This window comes from Coregonus lavaretus (assembly GCF_964263955.1).
Source record: "Coregonus lavaretus genome assembly, chromosome: 14".
Lineage (NCBI taxonomy): Eukaryota > Metazoa > Chordata > Actinopteri > Salmoniformes > Salmonidae > Coregonus > Coregonus lavaretus.
In genome coordinates, this window is record NC_140001.1 from 18986742 (window position 1) to 18998778 (window position 12037).

The window sequence follows — 12037 nt, forward strand, 5'->3', positions numbered from 1 at the left end:
CCACTTGTTTTGTTTATAAAAGGTATAATAAGTGCTACATGTTTTTTACCCACTGTGCTGTTCAACATGTACAGTGCAGAGGTTGATGATTTCTTTTTGGTTTCAGGTGACTGGATCTCTAACACTCTATGAGGAATTGACATTGCTGAGAGGATGGCTGACGGCAACTTGGCACAGGGACTGTTTATCTGTGACCGGATCACTGCTCTAATACAAGTCACAGCTTTGTGATTTGCAACAGGGAGTCAGTCAGCCAGAGGCGATGGGTCAGTCAGAGGGGCTAGAGAGCAGGAGTGGCATAAACAGCCCTGACCCCCTGGTACGAGAAGCCTATCTGATGTTACATGACTATATCAACTATGTGATCGCAGGGCCCGACGGCCACATAGACCCACCCCCTACTGCCACAGCAGCAGCCCTGCGCCATGCTGGGGACGAGCTGCTCATTAGGTTCCCCATCTTCTTCAGGCGCTGGCCACGCGTCTTCCAGGATGTGACTGAGGCCACAGCCTGCCCCATGCTCACTGCCATCCTGGATGAGCACTTTGCCACCACCACCCCCGGGGGGCGCCGACGAGACCTGGCCTGGAGTGCAGTGCTGTCGGTGTATGTGCTGGCTGGCCAGATGGCCCTGCACTGCCACGAGAGGGGCATGGGGGGAATTCTGCCCCAGCTTAAGGAGTGTGTGGGGGTTTACGTGGAGAGGGTCATCTGTCCAGAGATTAGGGACAAGGGTGGATGGGTAAGTTCACTGGTCAAGGTTCTTTGCTGGCATAGTATGACTAAGGCCTAGATTCAATCAGATCAAGCGTTAACCAGCGATAGCAGACAGCCACATAACGGATGTTTTGGCAGTCGTTGGAGCCGTCGAATCGGCGAGGAGCTGCTCTTGCAATCATTGTCACGAAGCCACACCCGCCCCACTCCCTTTAGAAGTTCAGAACGAGAAAGTGTAAGCTATATAGGAATAATTACACTCAAATTGAAACATAATTAAATGAAATAATGATGATTTCTATCATCCTAATGGAGGTGTAGATTACATCTCACATTCCAGTGTTCCAACTTGTAAACAAGGCTGTATGGGATTTATATTAATGCGACTCTGTGCAGCAAATGGCAATGTCCGCTTTAGGTATAATGCCAGGAGCTGCTTGTGAACCGCTTTAAGGATGTCGGAAAAAGCAGATCTGATTGAATAGAGCACTAGACTACAGTTTAAAATGTGGTTAGGTTGTCCTGTTGTTGTTGTGAATCTTAAATTATGTTTAATTCCTGGGATCTAATCATGTTTTCTGTTGTTGGCAGACAGGCTTTGTGTCCCGCTTTGGGCAGAAGCAGGACTTGGAGGGCCAGGTGAAGAAGGTATGTTGCTGGACTCTACTGCTATTGGTCACCAGTATCCTGTCCTATTTCCTGTGGAAACGAATAATATCTTCAACAACACCCCGACCTGGTGACTAAAATCAGATAGCTCCAAAAGTCTGCTTTGTGAATAAATATTTTCCCAAAGCATCTCTTTTCCAATTGTATCTCAATGTCCCACTATTGCCTATTTTAAACCATTGAGGTGTGTAATAACAAAGAGTTTTGTAACAATACATCAACAATGCACAACTTACATACATTCACATGATGTGTATCATACTGTGTAACTTAAAACCTCTGAATCATGCTGGTAGAAACATTACATCAGTAATAATGTGTCAGAGGGCAAGATGAACAAGTCAGACAGCGATAATATTGCCTGCCAGGCAGTTATGGGACTTTGCTCTAGACATTGACATATAACAGTTTCAGGGCTCAACAAACATACAATAGGCTCCCAGTATTAACCAGCCAGCTAGTTTACAACTGAATCATAATTCAGTAGAGATAAGCTTTTCACTGTGTCAGGTGTCAGCCAAGGATATTTGCACAATTGAAACAGAAAATGCCCCATCCAGCAGGGTTTATTTTTTTAAAAATGAAAATTCCCCATCCAGATTTTTTCCCCACTTATTGGTAACAGATATTTTCACATCAGATATCTTTCAGAGCTGATCTGATTGGTCAAGAGACCAATTAGTGAAAAAAATGACCAGATATGGGCTGCCTGTGTAAACACAGCCTTTGGTTTGTCAAGTTCAACCCATGTCATGGCTACATAATGGTGACTGGACAGGCATATTTTAATATTACTCATATACACATTTGACTTTGTCAGCCAAATTAGCAATAAACTTCATGTTAAACGCTCTACAAGAAAGCTTTCTTAGTGTCCAACAAGCTTTCTCTGCCCTTAACCTTGATCTGAACACCTCCAAAACAAAGGGAATGTGGTTTGGTAAGAAGAATGCCCCTCTCCCCACCGGTGTGATTACTACCTCTGAGGGTTTAGAGCTTGAGGTAGTCACCTCATACAAGTACTTGGGAGTATGGCTAGACAGTACACTGTCCTTCTCTCAGCACATTTCAAAGCTGCAGGCTAAGGTTAAATGTAGACTTGGTTTCCTCTATCGTAATCGCTCAACTTTCACCCCAGCTGCCAAACTAACCCTGATTCAGATGACCATCCTACCCATGCTAGATTACGGAGACGTAATTTCTAGATCAGCAGGTAAGGGTGCTCCCGAGCGGCTAGATGTTCTTTACCATTCGGCCATCAGATTTGCCACTAATGCTCCTTATAGGACACATCACTGCACTCTATACTCCTCTGTAAACTGGTCATCTCTGTATACCCGTCGCAAGACCCACTGGTTGATGCTTATTTACAAAACCCTCTTAGGCCCCCCCCGTCCCCCCCTATCTGGGATACCTACAGCAGCCCTCATCCTCCACATACAACACCCGTTCTTTAACATTCTGTTAAAGGTCCCCAAAGCACACACATCCCTGGGTCGCTCCTCTTTTCAGTTCGCTGCAGCTAGCGACTGGAATGAGCTGCAAAAAACACTCAAACTGGACAGTTTTATCTCCATCTCTTCATTCAAAGACTCAATCATGGACACTCTTACTGACAGTTCTGGCTGCTTTGAGTGATGTATTGTTGTCTCTACCTTCTTGCTCTTTGTGCCGTTGTCTGTGCCCAACAATGTTTGTACCATGTCTTGTGCTGCTGCCATGTTGGGTTGCTACCATGTTGTTTTCATGTTGGGTTGCTACCTTGCTGTGTTGTCGCCATTCTATGTTGCCTTAGGTCTCTCTTGTTGTGATGTGTTTGGTCCTATATTTACTTTTTCTATCCCAGCCCCCCGTCCCCGCAGGAGGCCTTCTTAACTGACTTGCCTAGTTAAATAAAGGTGTATAGACTACATGTGTATGCTTATGTGTGCGCTAACATCGAAATGGGGATATAAGAAACTGAAAAGGGTTTATGAAACATCACTTCACTTGCCAATTTGGTCTGTTAACATTACACGGGATAGAAGTTATTGGATAACCAGCAGGGTTATTAGCACTACAGTGCATGTTGTCAGACTAAATCATAGCTTGAGTGGCTAAAATCACTCACCTGCAAAACAGATTTACCATGAGCTTAGCTCACTAATCAGATTTCAGAGGCACGCCAAAACATGTAAACCCCTGAGCTATGCCTCAGAAAACTAGCACATGACTGTGCTGGGCAACAGTGTAGCCCTTCTTCGTACTATGTATAGAAAACATACAGGAATGATTTCATAAATGCACCACCAGGAACAGCTGCACTACAATTATATATATAAAAAAAACTGGTTACAATACAATAAATACTCATGTCATTTGAATGATGATTTCACCACTGAAACCTATTGCCTAGTTGAAGAACTGGTGGTTGTAAGAATAATGGTGTGACGTGACAACTGATCTGGCTATTATTGAAGCCCAACCATAGTTTATTGAAGCAACCATTAAATCGAGGGATACAGCACATTAAACAAAAGAACTTTTATTGACATGTTTCTGTACAGACAAGAAATGACAGGAATAGCAGAGGTGACAAAACAAAAAAGGACAGTTAATGGAACACTGGAAAGGTCGAGACTGACATGTCAGTGAATTATACAGCTTGGATGTGCACAATTACACACATTTAGGCCAGCTCCTCTTCTCCCTCCTCTTCAAACTCTCCCTCCTCCTCAGCGGTGGCATCCTGGTACTGCTGGTACTCAGACACCAGGTCATTCATGTTGCTCTCTGCCTCAGTGAACTCCATCTCGTCCATACCCTCTCCGGTGTACCAATGGAGGAAAGCCTTACGCCTGAACATGGCTGTGAACTGCTCTGAGATACGCTTGAACAGCTCCTGGATGGCTGTGCTGTTGCCGATGAAGGTAGCAGCCATCTTGAGGCCACGGGGAGGAATGTCGCAGACGGCGGTCTTGACATTGTTGGGGATCCATTCAACGAAGTAGCTGCTGTTCTTGTTCTGCACGTTCAGCATCTGCTCATCCACCTCCTTCATGGACATGCGTCCGCGGAAGATGGCAGCCACTGTAAGGTAGCGGCCGTGGCGGGGGTCGCAGGCGGCCATCATGTTCTTGGCATCGAACATCTGCTGGGTGAGCTCGGGCACAGTGAGGGAGCGGTACTGCTGGCTTCCCCTGCTGGTGAGGGGGGCGAAGCCAGGCATGAAGAAGTGGAGACGGGGGAAGGGCACCATGTTGACGGCCAGCTTGCGGAGGTCAGCGTTGAGCTGTCCTGGGAATCGCAGGCAGGTTGTGACACCGCTCATTGTTGCCGACACCAGGTGGTTGAGGTCGCCGTAGGAGGGAGTAGTGAGTTTGAGGGTACGGAAGCAGATGTCATAGAGAGCCTCGTTGTCAATACAGAAGGTCTCATCAGTGTTCTCCACTAGCTGGTGGACTGAGAGGGTGGCGTTGTAGGGCTCCACCACAGTGTCTGATACTTTGGGTGAGGGCACCACGCTGAAGGTGTTCATGATGCGGTCGGGGTACTCTTCACGGATCTTGCTGATGAGCAGGGTGCCCATGCCAGAGCCGGTTCCACCTCCCAGGGAGTGGGTGAGCTGGAAGCCCTGCAGACAGTCACAGCTCTCAGCCTCCTTCCTCACAACATCCAGGACGGAGTCCACCAGCTCAGCTCCCTCTGTGTAGTGGCCCTTGGCCCAGTTGTTTCCAGCACCACTCTGGCCTGCAAAACAAGAGATTGGATAAATCCTCTCGCCTTTCTTTGGCGACATTATGTACAGTATTTTTATCATATTGAAATATGAAGCAGAGGGACCTACCGAACACAAAGTTGTCAGGTCTGAAGATCTGGCCGAAGGGTCCAGATCTCACAGAGTCCATGGTCCCTGGCTCCAAGTCGACAAGCACGGCACGAGGCACGTATTTACCACCTAGACAACCAGGAGGAAAATAAAGGTCAATGTCAGAACCACACATATATTCAATTGAGAAGGATAAGGAATTTGATAAATGTGGTTATACATTAGACAAACAAGGCTTACCTGAGGCTTCATTGTAGTAGACGTTGATCCTGTCGAGCTGGAGGTCACTGTCCCCATGGTATGTACCAGTTGGGTCAATGCCATGTTCGTCACTGATCACCTCCCAGAACTGGAAGAAGAGCAGTCGGTTTTAGTTTACAGCGCAAAATGGAATTCATAACAGGTAGGCTAATATGCCATTCAAAGTGTGATCCGTTAATCAAATACATGGTAGGCCTATGCAGTTATTAGATTGTTTCAATATTCCCATTTTATCACGTCAATGGATCAAATCGACTATATTGCAAGGTTCATTATAGGTACACACTTATGGTTAGGTATCTGGAATGAAAATGTCCCTCCTGTAAAATTCCGCGCGCGCGGCATGACCTCCGATTGGCTGAAACCCATCAGCAATGGTTTTGAAAATGTCGAAAACGTCACTTGCTGAAACACCGCCCACATCTGCCAAAAAACCGGGCGCGGCGCGCTATTAATGAGACGAATTTAGGTCATAATATGGGATTAAACAAATTTCCCTTTTTTTTTCGGGATTTTTGTTGTTGTTTTAAAACAATAACCGATTTGTATTCATTACTTAATAGATTACTTGGAATATGGCCATTTAATTTGACATCTCTTAGGCCTACTTCCCCTTTTGCGCATTGCAGTAGGTCGAGTAAATTGTTGTAATCCATACCCATATTCACATTTAATGGATTTGTACATATTTAATAAAACAATTTCTTAATACCCATTCTCATGTATATTGTCTCACTCACCAGTAGGCTACAGTGTAAGGATAATTTCCAAACCAAATAAAACCGGTCCAATAAAAATATACAGTAGTGCATAAAAAAGACCAACACTTTTTTAATTTTCTCCCCCATCAAACAATAACGTCAACCAATATAGGTTAGGAATATTCTTTGCTTGCATTTCCATTAACAATACAGTTCTTTGGGTGTGGTTAACTGGACACGCATACAAAGAAACGGCGATATTACGCACAGTTATTTATCGCTCGATTTGTACCATATTAATAAAACAGATGACTAACCTTAGCTCCGATCTGGTTTCCACACTGTCCAGCTTGAAGATGCACGATTTCCCTCATTTTTACTTTGGCGGTAGAACAACTCTTATACCAACACGAACCAGTGGCTTCCTTTCTTAGAGTGCGCGATAAGAATGGGCTCCCTGACTATATAAGAAGGACTTGGTGCCCGCCCCTTACATCTATGTCACTAAATCTGACAAATCTATTGGCTAATATTTATCAGACCCAGTTATTGACACACTTCTAGACCTATCAAATTCACAAAGAATGATTTTCATTGGCCTCTTCTGTCTATCAATCAAATTAAACGAAAACGTGTGATCCTCACATAATCTTGAAGATTTGTCCTGCTTACTTTATGCCGGCTAAAATCATATCTCATTTTAAACTATATTTTCTTCACCATATTTTGATCCAATAAACCTCACAGAGTACATGATTAAGAGAAGCACCTGTTGACTCTTTAAAATATGTGAAACCTTTTCAAATAAAATGGTAGAACTACGAACAACCTCACCAATTTATTCGAAGTCCACGTGGCTCATTGTTACTTTGTAACCATTCCTGGCAGAATTCTTTCAGCTTCTTGGGGGTGAAACGTAGCTATTTCGTTTCTCGATGTACATTTTGTCACATGAAATGTATCCAACATCATGTCACATGTTTTCTGTCAAGAAAGGGATCTAATATGTCATCGAAAATATGTCAGTTGTTTTGTTATCATAACACAACATAGTCTACAGCCTTTCGTACTGGGCCGGAAACCTTCGATTAGATTATATGTACCCAGTGTCATTTATATCCCTAATTCTCTGCGTTGTTGTTACATATGTCTGAATATGGGTGCCTCCCTTTTTGCGCATTGTAAAACATGGCTGCCTGGGCTGTGTCAGGGGCTTTACAGACAGACTGCTTGGCTGCTCCTTTGCCCTTACAGGCCACAGTGAGAACTTCACCACAGGATTATCATAAGTAAACTATATCTCGAAGAAATCCTGCATATACATAGCCTATTGTTGTGAATGAATACATGTCTGATTAGTCTATGTATTACAATTGCCAACGGACGACTCTGACCTGGGGCCCCATTGTAACCAGCTCCTTGGTATGTATTTCTGATCACAACATAGGTCCAGTCATGAAGTGACAGACAGTCCAATAAAATGTTTAATCTGCTATGTTAAATTAATCTTTGTATTGGCATAGTCTTCATTATATAATATGAAACAACACTTAAATGGTGCAATGAAACAGCTCAAATACAGTTTAGCATGAGACAGGGAGGTTGGGCTATCGATCTCAACACCAGAGACAGACACTGTCTGGAAGGATGAACAAAACAGGGAGGGGTGCAGCAGCAGGAGAGAGTGAGAGAGTGGGCTTGGGAGGGGAGCAGTGCATGTCTGTTTTAAAGACAGAGAGGGCTGGAATGAGGGTAGGGGGCTTATTAATAGTTAAAATGTGTGCCAGGAGGAGAATGTGTCCGAGACGCCAGCGCTCACCTCCTGCATGGGCACAGTAGCTGTGCGCTGGAGGACAGAGGAGAGACACCCAGCTGTTTCTCTGTTAGTTAGGACCGATATCCATTGAACAGACCTTTATGGAGGACCTATAGGGGCTTTACCTTGAGTCTGGTGATCAATGCCCATTCAGCTCTTACCACTGTATCCATAACATGCATTTTCATGTAGATTAAGACTATAGAGAAGTCAGGGAGTAGGGATAAGAGCTCTGTGTGCTGAATGAATAGCCATACTCAGAAACAAAGGGCCTAGTTTCAATCTCATTACAGCATAGTGCATACAGTCCATTCTCACAGCGTAGGCTGCCTTTGCAGAGACATCGCTGCTGTGTTCACTCTATAACTGGGTCATCATACAGTGTACTCTCAGTTTGATATAGCACACAATGACATTCCCTGTGGTGCCCCCAGTGTGTACACTTCAATGTATACATACACTGAGTGTACAAAACATTAGGAACGCCTTCCTAATATTGAGTTGAAGAGCAGGTGTTCCTAATGTTTTGTACACTCAGTGTATATACAGAATACTAGTCTATACATATGCCTATGACCGTGGGAGCTGTTCAGTTGGGCTGGTGACAAATATGTCCAAAGCATAGTATTTCATATGAATCTTAACCACAGTGTGCTTTCAACTATAATTTCATGGCCCCTACATTTTTCCTCCACGGTAGTGTCCAGTCACAGAGGACAGGGAAGAAGTGGGTGGGTTAACAGTAACAAAAGGGGAGAGAGTGGGGCTTTCTTGTGAGAACTGGCAGAAGGAGAGCCTGAGGAGAGACAAAAGAAATCAATCACAAATACATTTCCATGAGTAACATCCTATACAGTGGAAGCAGCTCATTATGGTTTCACACAACACCTTTCCCATATCATCCTCTGTCTGTGCACACACATCCCCATTCTATTTCTATCTCAGCCTTAGAAAGCTGAATTTAATATAAATTAAAAGTAGCAGAAAGACAAGGGCTGGGCCTATCCAACAATAGACAGCCTCAAGACAGGGCTGGAGGTGTGAGATTTCCTTTTGATTCAACCCATTTTTATCCCTCTGCAGTAAATGAATTATTCATCTAACTTTGGAGGGGAATAGAGTCTGACTAAGTGGTGTGATGTCATGTGAAGCTGAGTGAGCCTGAGCGTGTCTACTCTACATCAGCATAAAAGCACCTCCGAGTCGAATTGAGGGCATTTGCTGGCCTCGGCTCTTTATGGACTCATTTATGGACATAATGTTACCTCATTATATGCTTACAGTAACATGCAGCTTGGCTGTCCCACTAGACTAGAGCTCCCCAGAAGGTTGATGGTTAAATTGCGCTGTCCTGACTTGGCATCTTCCCTACATCTGCAGTAGACTACTTCATCTTCTCTGTACTGCCAGATAGTGTGGCAGACAGTGATACACTACACCCAGAGAAAAAGGATTACAACTGTAGATATAACAGAATCAGTATTATACTGTATCTCTATGACTTGACTACAATATTCTCAGGGTGGAGTGTGAGGAAGAGTTAGCTCCACATTCACGTTACATAACAAAGAGACCATGACCATGCAAAAAATACTCTCTGCAGAATGCAAATGCTAGCTAGTGTAGGCTACAATAGTTACTGTGTTGCAGTGGGCATATCGTGATGCTATTCAAGCACTGTGTTTTCTACCAGTGTGGAACAAGTACACACAAGTCAATTTATAAATGGATGCTGATTTGCAACAGCTTGACAGTAGAATTCTAAAGAACTGTAAAGTACTTGTCACGCCCAGTCCTGCTCAGCTAGCCAGCATATTGGTACAGACAGATGTCTACTCGCTACAAGAGGGTTCTCCCAACAATTATTTGGGCAACATTTGGGTAACATTAAATTTTTCCAGTGAATATCTGACATTTTGTCAAGTTTAATTGGAGAACAGCAGAAATCAAAGGTGGTCTTCCCTGGCCTGGCCTATACAGTAGAATTGTGGGTGAGCGGGTGGAATGGGGGTGGGGTTAATAATGCAGGCCAGGTGTGGGACATGAACAGCTGTGTCTCACGCTGATTATGTACTGTACAGTATGTCTGCTGATGGAGCCCAGTGATTTAGACATATCAGGTTACTTTCCTCAGTATTTACATTTACTCTGGAATGCTGTTACAAGAAATGGTTGTGTCTGATTCCTATCTCTCATAGCGTAGTAAGCTGTGTATCACCATATCTGTCCCTAATAAAGCGTAACAATCTGTGAGTGAATGGGTGAGATTCATTATTGTAAGAGAGAGAGGGGGAGGGGCACTCCTTCAGTGGTGGTGGAGTAGGCTAGGCTACAGTGTGAATAATAGAACAGTGCCCAGATGCAGAGAGGGAATGCATCATTCTTCCATAGATTTTCCTGAGATTGGCCATGCATGCTAGCCTTCTCTGCTTTTCTCTCTTCTCCCTCTGTCTCCATGGCTGGTCCCCTGGGAGAACAGTCAGTCAGGAAGCACAGCTGATGCTAACGCTGCCAGACACTCAGCTCCATACTATGCGGCACATCCACTGAGCTTACTGATGATGATGTTGATACATACACAGAGAACATACGGTCAGCTGTGGCCCGGGGAAGTCCAGACTTCTGCTGTGACACTTATCAAAACAGGCATCACATCACAGACAATATACTATGCTGGTTATGTAGTGGGCTATCACTGCCACTGGCTGAATGACTGAGTGGGATAATGATGGCGGCTGAGATGGAAGGTAATGGGTGTGGTGATGGTAGAACAAAATGGGGGATGGGTTTATATTGATTAAGGATGAGTCACTGGATCAATTTGGATTTATAGCCTTCTGGAGGGGGGTGATGTAATACTACTGCATCACTAATTTAGGGATTTTGAGATTAGAGTAGATGCGTTCTTTCCCAAAGACAATGTAAATACATTTTCAAGATCTCTTGTAATAAATACTGTCCCACTAGACGGCACTTAGCAACAGGCTCATATCTGGTGTATGGTTGGTTGTGACAGAGCATATTTTGAGATGTTTATGAGACGTTGTGGGAGTGTCCATTCATTAATAAATTACATTTGCACTCTTTCAAGTGATTCTTTAATCAAATGAATTTGGTTTACCAATCACATGTTTTTCTCTGTGGTGTTCTTTCCTTTTTCTAAGGGCAGATATTATCTCTAAATGGTTTAAATGAGCTCTGTAGTAGGGACATTGATTTTAATCAATCAATCAATGATTTCAATAAATAAATGTATAGTGTTTTATTGAACCATATTGGACACTACTACAGTCACCCATAATGACACAGTGGGTAATGGGATATGGGTAAAGCAGACTTAAAACTGTTACCAAAAGATTACAATCTCTGGGACAGCATCCAAACAGATGCTCATTTGGTATGATGATCTCTTTCAGAGGCCTGCCACTGGCGGCAGCTGCTAAGCAGTCCACTGTGTGTTCGACTCAATACCCCTCCCTTATTACAGGCCAACTCCCAACACTTCCAGAGAGCAATCACATTCCAATCATCTACTGCCATCTTCTGGCTGTATTGAAAACCAGTGTCATGTTCATTGATTATTGGAAGAATACGTCCCAGGACACTGCCGATCTTGTATGAATTCACAATTTCCAATAGACCCTCATTAGGGTGTTTTGGTTCATCAGAACAAACCCTGATGAAGGTCTATTAAAAACTATGATGAAAAATTGAAGAACATGCAAGAATTCCAGTGTGTTGGACTTGCTTTGTCTAACATTGTGTTGTTTCTCTATTTACCTGAAGAAGTGGAAGATATCTGTTAACAATCCTCCTCTTTCATGTAATTGACTATCCAAGTGTCCCAGATAATGGTCATAGAAAGCAGAACAGACCATGAGTATGAGCATGCTGAATCATTTGAATATGTTAGATGTAGGGTTTTACATCCTGTTTCTCTGACTAGCAGTGTCCCTGTTTCCTATTGACTATCATCTTGTAGCCTAGTGACTATAATGTTGTTGCCTAGTGACTATCATCTTGTTGCCTAGTGACTATCATATTGGTTTTGAGTGAACTAAACTC

General features: G+C 43.7%; 2 protein-coding genes across 2 annotated transcripts; one reads left to right on the forward strand and one right to left on the reverse strand.

Annotated features, from left to right (window-relative positions):
* Positions 1-262: 262 nt before the first annotated feature.
* LOC311140930 (anti-apoptotic protein NR13-like) lies at positions 263-1464 on the forward strand (the record flags this gene model as incomplete). The annotated part of the gene is made up of 2 exons (XM_084176199.1): positions 263-742; positions 1309-1464. The coding sequence occupies 2 exons, from the start codon at positions 263-265 to the stop codon at positions 1462-1464; spliced, it is 636 nt and encodes a 211-aa protein (XP_084032325.1).
* Positions 1465-3894: 2430 nt separating this feature from the next.
* Positions 3895-7287, reverse strand: LOC311141387 (tubulin beta-1 chain). The gene is made up of 4 exons (XM_084176697.1): positions 6474-7287; positions 5435-5543; positions 5213-5323; positions 3895-5115 (listed from the first exon to the last, which is right to left on the reverse strand). The coding sequence occupies exons 1-4, from the start codon at positions 6528-6530 to the stop codon at positions 4055-4057; spliced, it is 1338 nt and encodes a 445-aa protein (XP_084032823.1). The 5' UTR covers positions 6531-7287; the 3' UTR covers positions 3895-4054.
* Between the last annotated feature and the right edge of the window lie 4750 nt (positions 7288-12037).

What these genes read in the sequence shown, in the direction of transcription:
- LOC311141387 (XM_084176697.1), bottom strand. Translation starts at nt 6,530, where the DNA reads ATGAGGGAAATCGTGCATCTTCAAGCTGGACAGTGTGGAAACCAGATC. An exon ending in CTACTACAATGAAGCCTCAG is followed by an intron (nt 5,324 to 5,434) that starts GTAAGCCTTGTT and finishes CTGGTTGTCTAG; the next exon opens with GTGGTAAATACGTGCCTCGT. An exon ending in ACCTGACAACTTTGTGTTCG is followed by an intron (nt 5,116 to 5,212) that starts GTAGGTCCCTCT and finishes CTTGTTTTGCAG; the next exon opens with GCCAGAGTGGTGCTGGAAAC.